Below are 16,757 nucleotides of genomic sequence, written 5' to 3'. Positions count from 1 at the left end.
CACACACACACACACACACGCACTCTCTCTCACACACACACACACACACACAGGGCAAATCCGTGCTTCTACTTCTATTTAACTTACATCGTTAAACAATTCTTCAAGTGCAGTTTCGTTGAACTGATAATCTGGGTAACCAATTTTCTGCACCATCGCGTCAGCCTGAAAAAGAGAGAGAGCAGAGGGCATGCACAGGGTGTGGAGAGCATAATAACTCCCTTGTGTTTGTATGGGTTGTGAAAGAGTGAATACCCTTGCTTCTCCTCTGACAAATAACTCAAACAAGAGTTATTTTTGGAATTCGTCTATTAAAGTTACTGAACTTTTCTCGTCAAGGTGCACGCAGCCCCTAGGGCTTTCAGTCATGCCCCAGGCAGCTGTCTGTTTGAAAAATACCATGTTTCACTGACTTTCATGCAAGGAGTCAAAAACTGCATATTTTTTACGAATTAATTTTGTTCTGTCACCAGGCAGGAACGAGTCGCCATCGACCAGGTTCACATCAGGTCCTGCACGTGAAGTTATTACGCCAAAAGCCTACATGGGAGTCTAGTGGTCTCGGCGTAAGGGCACATTCTTTCTATGTTGGGTACTTTACGTCAAGACATTGTATTTGATTACGTGGGAAAACTTAAAATTTAAATAGTATGTGGGTCCATTTTGGCATACTGTACACAGCCTTCAGACCCATAACGTGATCACGGGAAATGTTAATTAGATTTTTAGCGGGAAATGCGAACTGACAGACCGCATACAGTTTCGCGTTGTTGATTATTGCATCCTGTCAAAAGATTTGTTCTCGAAAGTTAAATATTTTTCTGTGATGGAATTTTGTGAAATGTATTCTGATGTACACTGTCCTGTTGTTTTGCATTTATTAAAACATAATGAAGTACGCGCTAATGATTGCCTAGCAGACGTTGTGAAAAAACCCAAAAATGAAGATTTGCTGTCTAAAGGTAGAGAAAAGGATAACAAGTACACAAAACCAAAATGGGACAATAACAATGGGACCAAGTTAGCTTTTGTAGTTAATCTGAATGAGGATGATATTTATACTGTTGAAACTAAATTACAAAATATGCTAGCTACAAGTGAGAGTACGACAACAGATGACGTTGATAGTGTTACTAATAAGATTTGTGATATTTTAAATTGTTCTGCTGAGAAAATCGGTGTAATTAAAGAACAAAAATTTATGAAAAAGCCACGTTCAAAGAAATTTAAACTACAACAACCATGGTTTAGTGCAATTTGCAAAGAGAAAAGAAAAATATTTTACATGCGAAAAACAAAGCAAGACGGTTTAAAAATGTGTTCAATGAAGATGAAAAAAAGAGTGCTTTTAAAGAATACAAAAAGACAATAAAAAAGGAATGCAAGTCGTATCATAATGAGTTCGTTAAAACTTTGAGAAAGTTAAGAAGTACTGACCCGAAAGCATACTGGAATCTTCTAAATAAAAATAAAAAGAATAATTCCAAAACTAACTATCCAACTTGTTCTGAGTTTTTCGAACATTTCACTAAACTACAAGAGTGTGATGAAAATGAAATGGATGATAGTAATGAACATTTAAATGAAGCAAGTAATGAATTTCTTAATGCGCCTTTTACAAAGGAGGAAGTTATCAAATGTATAGACAAGCTAAAAAACAATAAGGCATGCGGTCAGGATAAAATAATTAATGAGTATTTAAAAGCGTCACATGATCGAATGATTGATATTGTTGTTTAATGTTGTTTTGCAGTCAGGAAAGGTTCCAACACAATGGGCCGTAGGTGAAATTATTCCATTGTACAAAAATAAAGGCTCTCAAGCTGACCCCACAAATTATAGAGGAATTACTATACTCAGCTGCTTCGGAAAACTTTTCAGTGCAATTTTAAATGATAGGTTATCAAACTTTTTGGAGAGTAATAACAAATTAGGTCAAGAACAAACAGGTTTCCGCACAGGTTTTTCAACACTAGACCATGTTTTTACTTTGCATTGTATATTAAAAAAAAATTTCAACAAAAAGAAGCGACTGTTTTGTGCATTTGTAGACTATGAAAAAGCGTTTGATAAAGTTCGCCGTGCATTTTTATGGGAGAAATTAGTTAGTTCTGATGTTCATGGGAAGTTTTTAAAAACTGTAAGAAATTTGTATGAAAATGCCAAGTCTTGCGTTAAAGTTAATGGTGAGTGTTCTGGATATTTTCCCAGTTTATGTGGAGTTAGACAAGGGGAAAACTTGTCACCGTTGTTTTTTGCTCTATTTTTAAATGATCTAAAGCCTTTTCTGTTGGAAAACAGTAATGGTTTACAATCTATGTCAAGAGAGGCTATTGTGGCTGGAATGGATCAGTGTAAATGCTTTGTTTCAAGTGTTTTTATTACTGTATGCGGATGATACTGTGATCTGCTCAGAGTCTGAAAAAAACCTGCAAGAATGTTTAAACAAAATGCACGAATACTGTTTAAAATGGCGTCTAAATATTAATGTAAACAAAACGAAAGTTATAGTTTTTCCCAGAGGTAAAATTAGAAATAAACCACTGTTTACGAATAATGGCAATTTAATCGAAGTAGTGTTTGATGTAATGTACTTGGGCCTTAAGATTAATTATAATAATACATTTTCAGTCGCACAGAAGGATCTATATGATCGTGCCTCAAGGGCAATGTTTGTTCTTTTGCGCACTTGTAGACAATTGTCACTGCCTGTGGACATACAAGTTGACCTGTTCGATAAAATGATTGTTCCAATTTTATTGTATGGATGTGAAGTATGGGGTTTTGGTTCCTGTGAACTTGCTACTAAACTTCAATTGCGTTTTTATAAAATTGTTTTCAAACTAAAAAAATCAACTCCAAATGCTATGATATTTGGTGAACTTGGAAGATATCCACTAGATGTTAATATGAAATGTAGAATGCTTTGCTATTGGTATAAACTGATTAGTCCTATTCATAAAAATAAATTTTCAAGTATTGTGTATTGCTTTACTTATAAATTGTATATCAACAAGATGATTGAATCCAAGTACTTATGTTTCATTGAAAAAACCTGAAATGAAATTGGTCTCTCTGGCGTTTGGACTTCTCAAGAAAATATTCAATACTCAAGCACATGGTTTATAAAGAAAGTAAAAAGAAGCTTATATGACCAGTATATCCATAAATGGTTTACAGAAATTGGAACAAAAAATATGTTTTGGAATTATCGAATGTTCAAAGATATTTTTGCATGTGAAGACTACGTCACAACCCTGCCATATCAGCAATGTGTTTCAATGATGAAGTTTAGAACATTAAACAACAATTTGCCTGTACAGAAAGAACGTTATCTTAACATCCCGAGGTCAGAAAGAACTTGCACCAAATGTGTATCACATGACATAGGTGATGAATTCCATTATTTATTTGTCTGTGATTTTTTCAAAGAAGAAAGAGCTGAGATGTTACCACCTTACTATTGGAAAAAACCTAATGCACTTAAATTTAAAAAGTTGTTTGCTACTAAGAAAAAGAAATTGCTAAAGAATATTTTGGACTTTATTAATAGAATTTGTAACAGTTTTTCATAATTTTTTTTTTTATTTATTTTTTTATTTTTATTTATTTATTATATTAGCATATATCATGATTGTATTGATTGTATTTATTGTTCAAAATGCCCCCATGGGTTATGGACTAATAAACTTGAACTTGAACTTGAACTTGCTTGGCTGGCAACATTAAAGGTATGTGTAGGCATCTGTGAGATTTTTTTTTAAAGCTTTTGACAGTTTAATTGTAATCTGAGATAAACAGACAAATCGTTGCTTGAGCAATGCTGTGACCCCTGCACTGCCCCTTGGAGTACTGCTTTCCCGTGTAAAACATTATACGTTATTTGTATTTTTGACCAAAATTTGACATTTTACACAGATCGAGACAGTCAGTGTTCCTCCGGGAACAATGACTGTTGATATCTCTGTAAAATGTCATATTTTGGTCAAAAACACAAATAAAATTCATGTATTGATCGATTCTGGTTAGAATTCATTTTAGGTTTTTTTTAATTGAACGCACACAAACATGCACTATGTTGTAGTCTAGGCTGGCCGCCTAAATATGAAGTTTTGTCGGCCTCTGACGTCACATGGCTCAAAGAAGGGAAATCCAGTGTTCAATCGATACATAATGATATAAAATCCACACCGATCTGTCAAGGATTTTACGTGGGATAGAGCATACATACTTCCTTTGAACACACTTTCCCTTTCTTTACGCGGTAAACTTCAAACAATGAATTCAAAGAATTGCAGGGTTGGTGACGACGATGTTATGAATGTATTACGAATGTACCTTCTCAAAAGCCTTGTTCTTGGTTGCGTCATCCATCCACGTGACGTCACCGATCATCTGCTTCATGGAGTCCCGTATGTAGCCAATCATTTCAAGTGCCTATAGGTTAAAATATGAACACACATAATTAATAGATTCACGATTAACCTGTCAAAATGTCAGTCAGTTGCTGAGATGCTTAAATGCGCGATGGTCTCTGTATGATTGGAGATAAACAACGAACACTGAGAAATACGCTTTTAATCATTATTTCAATCTTTGTCGTCGTCGTTGTCATTGTCGCTGTCTTTGACATCTTGTTCACAAGAAAACGAAAATAGGGGAAGGGCTCCTAATATGGACCGGCTCCTAATATGGACCACCTCCTGTTCTGACAAACTAACGGCGCTAGAGCGCTCAAAACAATTTCATTCGCTTTATTCACCCTCTCTGGATAACTTGCACATATCAAAACAATTGCAGAAACACAAACCTCAAAACCGTTAGGCTTTTTCTCTTTTTTTCACTTTTGGCAGGGTTCACTCTAAATTTGCCGCCTAAAACGGACTCGTTTCTGTCCACAGTCAAAGCTTTTATCACACAAAAATAGCTACATATGACAGCTAAGTCCGTATTTGTTAAATTTTAGCAGTGTTGACCCCGAGTTTCTACTGCAAACAAAAAATAATTGCAAAATCTCAAAGTATGTGGGAGTCCCCTAATATGGACCACCCACAACAAATCGAAGAAAGTAAAAGCTAAATGCTATTTTTATTAATTCATTCAGAAGCTTGCTGGAAATAACCTATAACTAGCCTTCGAGATCTAAAAAAATATCACAAATAGTCTTATTTTCGTGGAAGTTAATAATTTCACTTATTTTCACTCTGTTTTTGATAAGCTTCTTTAGTTTCCTGGTGTGCTTCAAATAATGCTCTCATCAACCCGAAACAGATAAATCTAAAGCATATTTTGATTAGTCTGACTTGCAAACTAAGTTGTATCATGTTATTTTGAAGTATAGGGGGCTTTTTACAGTGATTCGAGAAGTCCGCTTCAGTGGTCCATATTAGGCGCCCAGGCTCCTAATATGGACCCTTTGTGTTTTTTTCTGTATTTAATTTTTGCTGAATATCTATCAAAGCTATTTCACTCTAATTAGGCCTAACGGTTAACCTAAGAGAGAAGGACTACCAAACACAAAATGAAACTTCTTCGCAAGAAAACAAGCTAGTTATCAGCGTGAAACAAAAAGTGGTCCATATTAGGAGCCCTTCCCCTAGTTTTTATCTGGCTAAAGTAACACTTGACATATTAGGAATAAATCCAAAAACAAAGAGACTGCCAACGTTCCAAAATTCAGAATCAAAAAACAAGAAAGGTAGGTTGTTGGAACGTTTGTTATTGACAAAACAATACATTCACAGATATTTCGAACCAACGGTCTTGACAAACAAATATTAAAACAACACTTATCTTGATAGTTCTGTCCGTTTCAAGTCCACTCGTCAAGAAGCCGAGCGAATGAATGATTGTATGATGAAACGAATGACATAGAAAGGGAATGACGTCAGCGTCGAAAGAATGTCCTAAAGGTAAATAGAACATGGCACAGAGAGAGAGAGAGAGAGAGAGAGAGAGAGAGAGAGAGAGAGAGAGAGAGAGAGAGAGAGAGAGAGAGAGAGAGAGAGAGAGAGAGAGAGAGAGAGAGAGAGAGAGAGAGAGAGAGAGAGAGAGAGCGTGGTTGTATGTGACTTGTGAAGAAAAATAAAGAGAGCTAAGTTTGAAAGTAGTATACACCTAATGTGTATAATTACTGAGGTATGATGTCTAACCCTGGAATAGAAATTATGTGTGATTATATTCAATCCAGACACCAGTAGGGTGGATGGGAAAACCTATATTATAAAAAAAACTTATATTTGGAATAAGAATAAAAAATGCGTGAAATAGTTTGACTCTATGATTGGCAGTGAGGTTTATATGTACGTACGTAAACAAACACACTGACTTTTTGTTAAGTGGTACCTTTTTTGTGTGTGCAGTGGATGAAAAGTAAGTCTTAACGTATATCTGTAAAACAGCGATACTCGGGTGTGACAAAAGATACACTGACCATTTGTTTAGCGGTAGATGCAAAGTAAGTCTTGACATAGCTGGCGAATAGAGGGGTGTGACATACAAGTAGATGAGAAATAAGTGTTGACGTATTTTTATAGCTTGCAAACAGAGGTAGGTGAGACATACACATACGCTGACCTTTTGTTTAGCGGTAGGTGTGAAGTAATTCTTGACATACAGCTGGCCGACAGCGGTGGGCATGAAAGTAGATCCGACGTCATCAACACACGTCTTCCAGCGGGCCTGTGCCTGCGTCACTCCCAGAAGGACCTGATGACGTCAGTAATATTACACAAGGACAGCCTTCAACCTACTATTATAATGTACTTGACATTAAGGGTCAAACATACAAGAAAGAAGCCTAATATTCGGCATGTTGGACTTTTATGGGGGTCAAACTTTACTGCAAATTGTTCTGTAGAGAACTAAACAAAAGAAATTCAGAACAGTGACAGAAAATGTGGACGAAATGTGAGAGAAAGCCAATTACCCCCCCCCCCCCCCCCCCCCCTACTGCAAAACCCACTTATAAGAACCCCGCTTAAAAGTAACATCGCTTACAAGAAAGGACATTTTATTTCCCGTATAACGTAAAACAACACACACTCACACACACACACACACACACACACACACACACACACACACACACACACACACACACACACACACACACACACACATACACACACACACACACACACACAACATCTTCGTTTTTAGAAAAAAATGACATCTTATTAAGAGAACAAGCAGGATTTCGTAAAAACTATAGAACCACAGACCAAATTTTCATTCTAAAAAACATTGTTGATGATATCATAAAAACTAAAAACGGTAGACTTTATGGTTGCTTTGTAGATTTCCAAAAAGCGTTTGACAACGTCTGGCACGATGCACTTTTGCTCAAATTATACAAGAATGGCATTAAGGGGAAATGCTACCAAATAATCAAAAATATGTACAATAATTCAAAAATATGTACACGAATTCAAGGAGAATATTCAAAAGAAATTGTTATCAAAAAAGGAGTTCATCAAGGAAATACGCTAAGTCCTACTCTTTTCAATATTTTCATCAATGATATTACTAATGGACTACCAGATAAGGACTCTCCTTTCATTCATGAAAATACATCTGATAGATTATCATGTCTTTTATATGCAGATGATTTAGTTCTTTTATCGAAAACCAAGAAAGGACTACAAAACAAACTAGATTTCTTATACAACTACTGCCAACAATGGGGACTAATAATTAACACGGAAAAAACTAAGATTATACCTTTTTGTCGTACAGAAACCAAGATAAGTAATACATTCAAATGTGGTGAGGACATAATACAAGTAACAGATCAATATAAATATCTGGGCGTAATATTTCATAAAAATGGTAATTTTGATTTAACGCAAGATCATTTGAATAAGCAAGGTAACAAAGCAGCGTATTATCTTCGTAAAGCATTTATAAATGAAAATGTTCAGACAGAAACTATACTACATCTATTTGACATGTTAGTACATCCAATTTTAACATATGGAGCTGAGGTTTGGTTTCCATATAATTTTACTAACAAGAAAGATATCTCAAATCTTCATTCAGTTTTTGAGAATTGCTTATCAAATAAATGTCCAAGTGAATCTACACATATAAAATTTTGTAGATTTATTTTAGGAGTACACAAGAAAGCAATGTGGCTTCCAGTTTTAGGAGAGCTGGGAAGATTTCCACTAAGTATAAAGATGATATCACAAGTCATAGGATTTTGGGGACATATCTTAGATTCAAATCAATAGTCTTTATTACATCATTTATACAGTTTGATGATATCTAGCTCTAAAACAAGTCCATGGTTGCAATTTATTAAACAATTATTATCACTTGTAGGATTTGAGCATGTTTGGAAAAACCAATTTACATTTAATGCTAATAAATTACAATTTGCTATACAACAAAAAATTATGAATGAATACGTTTTATTTTGGAAAAACAAAAAATCTGAAAAATGTTCAAGACTTGAGTTTTATTCACTAATTACAGAACGATACACAATACAAGCCTATTTAATTTATATTTCAAATATAAATCATAGAAAAGCTCTAGCAAAATTAAGAACAAGCACACATTCTTTAAAAATTGAGACTGGGCGTCATAGAGGAATATTGCGAGAGAATCGCCTCTGTAATACATGTAAAGTAATTGAAGATGAGCTACATTTTCTAGACAATTGCAAGAAATTTAACAATATTAGAAAAAAGTTAGTAGAAGAAGAAGTATCAAACTGTGACTTAAAGAAACCAAGCGATCTGTTATTTAAAAAAGACGAAAAAATTCAAAAATTGCTTGGAGCCTTTGTTTTTAATTGTTTCAATATTGAATGAAATAATTTGTACATTATTTATCCATTCATTTATTGTACAACTTGTGTCAATATCCTTAAGGGTTGATGACAATAAATTCTATTCTATTCTATTCTATTCTATTCACAACAAGGATAAATGAAAGTGAAACAAATACCAAACGCGGCAAGAGTATTGCGGAGAACTAACTTTGTCCAGGGGTGCTTTTAGGTCCCGGATGTCTTTGGACAGGTACTGGTAGAAATTGAGTAGTGTACGCATCAACAGATAATTGGCAACCACTCTGAAACAAGGACATGACTTACTAGGTTTTTTGTACGTCCTCTTAGGATCAGTTGGCCTATCTTGGGACAGAACATGGACGTAGACACATCAAGACTACTTAGCAACTAACAGACATGTGCATGGATGCACAGACACAATTGATTGAACGCACGCAAATAAAGACATGTAGACAGGGCAGACATAGAGAAAGAGAGAGAGAGAGAGAGAGAGAGAGAGAGAGAGAGAGACAGAGACAGAGACAGAGAGACAGAGAGAGACAGAGAGAGACAGAGAGAGACAAAGACAGAGAGACAGACACACGTCTTCCAGCGGACCTGTGCCAACAGACAGATCGACAGATAGACAAACACACACGCATGCTCGCACGCAGGCAAAACATTTCCAAAACGCACACGCACACGCACACAGACACAGACACGCAAACACACGTACACACACACGCGCAAGCACGCACACACGCACACACACACAAACACACACACACACACACACACACACACGCGCGCATTCACGCACGCGCACACACACACACACACACACACACACACACACACACACACATAAACACACGCGCTCGGTCAATGTGCGTGTGTCTGAGAGAGAGAGAGGGGGAGAGGAATAGAAAGAGAGAGACAAACAGACAGACAGACAGATAGAGAAACAAACAGAGAGGCTCACAAAAACACGCATACACACGAATTATTAACCTATTATTATATTATCATGTATGCGAATCTGTAAGTCTCACAGGCACTTTAACCAGTTCAACATTTGAAATAATTATTCTCTATTATCCCAATGATAGGAAATTCGGGTCGCTTTCTCCCAGTGGAAAGCTAGCAGAAACAAGAAATTCCTCCGAGGTAGGAAAAACACCCCCGTCCTTACCATTCTCACTGCCACCAACTGAGAAGGTTATTTCCCTTTGACCATTAATATGTCCCTCTATAAGTCCTTGTAGAATCTTAATCCACCAATAACTCCATAACCGTGTGTTTGACTGGTCCCAATTTTTGTAAGGACCGTCTCAGGAATGTATAGAACCTGTTCACCAAGTTTGGTGACGATCGGTCCGTTCATTCTTGAGATCTATATGCGAACACAAACACACAAACAAACAAACAAACAAACACATCGACCGAATCCTATACACACCCCTATACCGGGAGTGTAACAACAGGTGTGTGCATGTTCAGCCAACTGCATGGCATCTTTTATGTGCCACTGTGGTGGCACGGGGGCGGAACATGGATACCGTCTCTCGGTCTGCACATGAAGTTGACCCGTGTCCGTCCCTGCCGGGATTCGAACCTGAGACCTTAGCAAAGTCCAGTGCTCTACCAACTGAGCTACCTGGCAGTGTTAGTGACCTTAAAGCAAAACAACATAGTATGCACTTAGAGGCGTTACTTTCCTTTGTATCTCAGAATGATCTTACTTTGTGTTGTTTTGCTGTTGATATTTCTCGTACATGGCGAAGAGAGAGTTTAGGTAATCTTCAGCGAACAACACCACCTCCGTGTCCCTTTCAATCGTGATGTTAACCTGTGCGGAGTAGCCTGACAGGAACTTCAACCAGTTGAACTGCCAAAGATATGAAAGTAAGATTATCGTTCCGTTACCTCATGGCAATGGTAATGTTAACGATGGAAACAACATCATCGTCTTCGTCGTCGTCGTCGACATCATGGTCGACGTTGTAATCATCCTAATCCTCGTCGTCGTCGTCGTCATCATCAACGTCATCATCATCATCGTCGTCATCATCATTGTTTTGTGTGTGTGTGTGTGTGTGTGTGTGTGTGTGTGTGTGTGTGTGTGTGTGTGTGTGCGTGCGTGCGGGGTGCGTGCGTGCGTGCGTGCGTGCGTGCGTGCGTGCGTGCGTGCGTGTGTGCGTGCGTGTGTGTGCCACGAGTAACAGGTATAAAATCATTTAATTACCTTAGGTACAGTCGTCAGAAGATCAGCAACGGTAAGTTTCTTGTAATATTTCTCAGAGTTCCGTTGGTCCGCACGACTAGCAGACATCTAGAAAAAGAAATACTTCATAATAATTGGTGAATTAATTGATCAGCTTGATGATACTCGGATTGCATGTTTTTTTCATTTGTAAACGATACAGAAAAAAGATAGATACATTCGGTTTTCACATTTCTTTTCTTATATTGTTCTGATGATCAAGCAACCTTCTTTTTTTACTCTCTCTTATAGGTCTACAAACGCACACTTACAGAGTCAAAACCTTTTTCTACAAAACAATCTCTGTGACTTGTGAACTTGTAGTAAAATCTCACAGCAATGGTCAATCATTTTTGGGGGGGTCGGTTTTTGTATTGTACACTTGTTAAGGGGGTTAGGAGGTACAGGGGACCCCCCCCCCCCCTTTTAAGACCTCTAAAAATGTGAGTAAATCAGATCTTAAGCGTTCGATCGACTGTAGCTGTAGAAACTGGGTGGCATTATAGTTCTAAGCAAACATTGGGAAGTGTCGATCTCCAATAACCTTCCGAGTAAGCTGTCCCCCGTTTCTCAGCGGCGAGATTTGACGAGTGAAGCGAGTGGGACGTGGAAGTAGCATTTCTTAGGTAATTCTCGCCGCGAGAAAAGCTAGGATTTTGTGAAAGTAGGCAAGCATGCCTAAGAGTTGCTCGCTAGGCGAGAAAAAAATGGCGGCTGCGCAGCTGTAAATGCGATTGGCTGTTCGCGGCTGTTAACGGACGCGTGTAGATGACTTTTTCGATATGAACCAAATGTTTTAAATTATTGCCGAGCTAGCCTCCAAATCGTTTCAAATACACCCGGTACCCTCGCTGTCTTGCATAGCGAGAGGCTAGCCGCAAGCAGTTCTTGTCTGCGAGAAACGCGTGTCTGACCTCACCTTAGCCAGCTCAATCTCAAAATCGACGACGTCAGCGATATCTGTGGCCAAAGTAGACATGTTCGATTTCAACACCTGCACCGCCAGCTGACGTAATAGCTCTTCATACGTCATCACTTCAGTGGAGTTACGTCCCTTCAGCAAATAATCCCGGAAGATACCAAAGCTTGGCTGTCTGATCTGTGAACAATAACAATTTAGGTACAGTGTAATCTTCTATTGATGACGTATCTTAACGAGAGAGACAGAGAGAGAGAGAGACAAGCAGACAGAGACAAGAGAGACAGACAAACAGACAGAGAGAGAGAGGGGGCGAGAGAGAGAGAGAGAGGGGGGCGAGAGAGAGAGAGAGAGGGGGGGGCGAGAGAGAGAGAGAAGGGGGGGGGGCGAGAGAGAGAGATAGAGAGAGAGAGATGGGGGGCGGCGAGAGAGAGAGGGGGGCGAGAGAGAGAGAGAGAGAGGGGGGGGGGGCGAGAGAGAGAGATAGAGAGAGAGAGGTTATGGTGGGGTGGGGGATGGTAGACGGCAAGTGAGGGGGAGGGGGGGCGAGAAAGAGTATTGGCACACACACACACACACACACCCACACACACACACACACACACACACACACACACACATACACACACACACACACCGACTTACATAAGGAATGTACAAAGAAGAGTTTTTTTCGTCTGCTTCCACCCATAGCCGAAGAAGGGGAAAGGAGTCAAGCTTGGCCAGTTTCACCAGTACCGACTCAAGATCCAAGGGTCGCGGGTTCTGACCTCTGTTCAAAAGAGGCCAGGTGGCAAGTCCGCTGACCAATCGTCCAAGCGGTTCCACTCCCTCTTCCTTCAGCTTCGCTGCAAGACAAAACAGCCATTCGGTGATGTAGGGGCGCATGTGCAATTGATTTTTGCCGCTAGGGGACTCAGACTCTCAAGACTCAAGATTCAACATGTTACTGTCCTCATAAAAACAAGGAAAGTTGCCATGCAGTGTCGGACGGTTACAGACATAAAATACATTACATTTGCAAAGAATTAAGAATTGAAGGGGACACTTTGCTGTGCCAAACAAAGTAATTGCCTTCCCCTTACGTCTTAGAAAAACGTACAATCATACTAGCAGAATATATTTTGGTTAAAGGAAACGACAGACCGTTATTTCTGCAACATGCTTCATGGCTGCGAGCGTCTTGTAGTTGATACACAAAATATCCCAGCAGGCAATGCGCGAAGCTCTCTCGCTTGGCGAGACTTCAGTTCTCGTCTGACTTTTTAATAGGGTGTTTTTCAAATGAGACCAACAACAACAACAACAACAACAACAACAACAACAACAACAACAACAACAACAATCATAACAACACGAGTTTTATCAATCCTCTGCTTCACTCGTCGCTTCTCCTCAAAAACAATTGTAAATGACTATAGCTTCGAACCCTTCTTTTATTCTACTAATTGGTTGGGTAGTTTGAGTGATTGAGTAAAGTTCATTCCTTTATTCAGGTATCTTATTTTTGCACTCACAGCATATCCTACTGTCACCAATCGGCAACCATAACCTACCTTCATCAATGCAGGACTGGTAGAATCGCTTGGCTTTCCATCATAACGTACCTTCATCAATGCAGGACTGGTAGAATCGCTTGGCTTTCCATCATAACGTACCTTCATCAATGCAGGACTGGTAGAATCGTTTGGCTTTCTATCATAACGTACCTTCATCAATGCAGGACTGGTAGAATCGTTTGGCTTTCCATCATAACGTACCTTCATCAATGCAGGACTGGTAGAATCGCTTGGCTTTCCATCATAACGTACCTTCATCAATGCAGGACTGGTAGAATCGTTTGGCTTTCTATCATAACGTACCTTCATCAATGCAGGACTGGTAGAATCGTTTGGCTTTCCATCATAACGTACCTTCATCAATGCAGGACTGGTAGAATCGTTTGGCTTTCCATCATAACGTACCTTCATCAATGCAGGACTGGTAGAATCGTTTGGCTTTCCATCATAACGTACCTTCATCAATGCAGGACTGGTAGAATCGTTTGGCTTTCCATCATAACGTACCTTCATCAATGCAGGACTGGTAGAATCGCTTGGCTTTCCTTATTGAAGATCCCTCCTTGTTGCTGTCATAGGGCTGTCCCAGGAGACCTGGTGATATAGAACAAATACATAACACACACATACTCACACACACACACACACACACACACACACACGCACGCAAGCGCGCGCGCGCGCACGCACACACACGCAAGCGCGCACGCACGCGCAGGAACCAACCTACCCCCTCCTCTACACGCACTGACACCCTCCCCCCACTAACATACGCACGACACACCAAGCCAATCCCGACACCACCGCCCCCCAACCTCCAGCCTCCCGACCCCTCCCGACCCCTCCCACCCACGCCTTCAACCCCCCCCCCCCCCCCCCCCCCATCTCACACACTTACCTTTGAGTTTCAGCCTAACAGAATCTCTGATTTCCCCAAACCTAGAGTAGGAGGACTGGCTCTCTGGAATGCTGTGCGTTTGAATCCAGTTTCCGCAGGCGTACTGATGAAAATCTTCACAAGGGTCTACCTCCCTGTCCATCGCTGCGATCAGTTCTCCCGCTGACACACAAATTAGACATAATGACATTGTGAGTGTTAGGTTATGAGAAGGTAAAGGTCGAATCGGCAAGAGCAGGTTTAGAAAGGTCGACGATCTGACCTTGACACGACTAATTATGACCTTGAGCAGCTACCTTAACACACTATATATCCAGTATTATGGTTGAATTATATAAACGCTTTCTCGCATATTTTGTAAACTACAAATCGCACTGCTATAACAAGCACAAACACAAAAACTAAAATCTATTTTTTAAAAGCAATGAAAGAACAATACAATATCTAACCACACTCACCTCGAAGCACACAGTCGGGGTCGACACATGGGTCTTGCGTTCCTGAAGAGAAACATTGCCAGGTATTACTAACGAAACTTTGAGAGAAAAACAAACATAACCAAACCAACTGTAATGTATGTTGTACAAACTTCTGCCATCAACACACAGAGAGAGAGAGAGAGAGAGAGAGAGAGAGAGAGAGAGAGAGAGAGAGAGAGAGAGAGAGAGAGAGAGAGAGAGAGAGAGAGAGAGAGAGAGAGAGAGAGAGAGAGATATCAAATCAAATCAAATCAAATCAAATCAAATTTTATTTTACGAGGGTTGTGGCATAAGCAATATAAACGAGCTTCTTTTCAACCAGCCCTCGCCCAGAGAGGGACTATTCTAATCTTAAATAGAGAAAGAGAGAGAGAGAGAGAGAGAGAGAGAGAGAGAGAGAGAGAGAGAGAGAGAGAGAGAGAGAGAGAGAGAGAGAGAGAGAGAGAGGGGGAGGTTGGTAAGGTGCAGATAGTCAGACAGAGCGTTATTATTTGTCTAGATCTGAATTCATTTGTCCAAAACTCGCATACTCCTAGGCCTGAAAACGTCCTCCTGTATGGTTCCCTTACTTCCTTGTTTCCAAGTCAACCCCTTATATATGGCCCAGTTGTCAATGTTTCACTTTTTAATTTTTGATAAATGACTTTCAAAGCTTATTCGTTTTACTCGGGTCTCACGGTTAACTCAACCACCAAGCACAAAACGAAAAATCTTCGTGAGAATAAAAGCAAGTTATCAGCATGTAGAATTAAAGTGGTCCACATTCTGGGCATAAGACCCCATCCCCCCGTTTAATTAACTTCGTAAAGATTACTACATTTGTTTGCTCCCTCCTTTTAAGATCCCATTTTGTGAAGGGGTTACTGTTCCTGGGATCTTGTTGTTGCTAGATTTCCACTGGGTTTGTTTGTTTGTTTGTTTGCTTAACGCCCAGCCGACCACGAAGGGCCATATCAGGGCGGTGCTGCTTTGACATATAACGTGCGCCACACACAAGACAGAAGTCGCAGCACAGGCTTCATGTCTCACCCAGTCACATTATTCTGACACCGGACCAACCAGTCCTAGCACTAACCCCATCATGCTTCTTCTTCTTCTTCGTCGTTCACTAGAGCCCCATCATGCCAGACGCCAGGCGGAGCAGCCACTAGATTGCCGAATTTAAAGTCTTAGGTATGACCCGGCCGGGGTTCGAACCCACGACCTCCCGATCACGGGGCGGACGCCTTACCACTAGGCCAACCGTGCCAGATTTCCACTGGGTAAAAGCGACCGGACTTCAAAAGCGATGGGATAATAAAGTGATAGGAAAAAACGAATAATAAAGGCCTACCTGCTGAAGGTGTTACGGTTGCCTGGATTGCCTGGGTAACCGCCGTGGCTGACTGATCATCATCATCATCGTTGACCTTTGTTACAATAAGAGCGATGGCCAAACCGACTGAAGCCGCCAAGAACACACCCAGCAAGAAATACAGCCAACGTTGGCTGCTGCTCTGTCTGGGAAAGAGAGAGAGAGAAATTCAAGTTTTACGCCCTCACGGCAAAGCCATTAGGGGCATGTTCCCGGGTTTTTACCCCGACTTTAGATGAGATACTCAAGTGTATGCGTGTTTAGGTGGTATCAGCCATCTGCACTTATGGCAGAATGACCGAGGTCTTGTACGTGCCACTGTGGTGACACGGGGGTGGGGACATGGCTTCCGTCTCTGGGTCCGCACATAATGTTGACCCGTGTCCGTCCCGGCCCGGATTCGAACCCGCGACCCTAGGATCACAACTCCAGTGTTAGCTACCACCTGAGCTAACCGCCCCACCCCCCCCCCCCCCCTCTGTCTGGGAAAAAAGGGGGACGTTTAG

The 16,757-nt window shown here is 40.2% G+C and overlaps 1 protein-coding gene across 1 annotated transcript; it reads right to left on the bottom strand.

Annotated features, from left to right (window-relative positions):
• Positions 1-87: 87 nt before the first annotated feature.
• LOC138957940 (neprilysin-1-like) lies at positions 88-16,397 on the bottom strand (the record flags this gene model as incomplete). Its single annotated transcript, XM_070328960.1, is given in 12 exon segments — positions 88-165; positions 4,339-4,437; positions 6,577-6,708; positions 8,988-9,081; positions 10,522-10,667; positions 11,025-11,111; positions 11,962-12,141; positions 12,607-12,809; positions 14,028-14,114; positions 14,419-14,580; positions 14,877-14,918; positions 16,231-16,397. Coding segments are annotated over 12 exon segments (1,477 nt in total), but the record flags the coding sequence as incomplete, so codon positions are not given.
• Positions 16,398-16,757: the final 360 nt, after the last annotated feature.

This window comes from Littorina saxatilis, unplaced genomic scaffold (assembly GCF_037325665.1).
Source record: "Littorina saxatilis isolate snail1 unplaced genomic scaffold, US_GU_Lsax_2.0 scaffold_2253, whole genome shotgun sequence".
NCBI classification, from domain to species: Eukaryota; Metazoa; Mollusca; class Gastropoda; order Littorinimorpha; family Littorinidae; genus Littorina; species Littorina saxatilis.
Note: the sequence above shows the minus strand (reverse complement) of the source record. Positions and strands in the feature narration are given on the sequence as shown.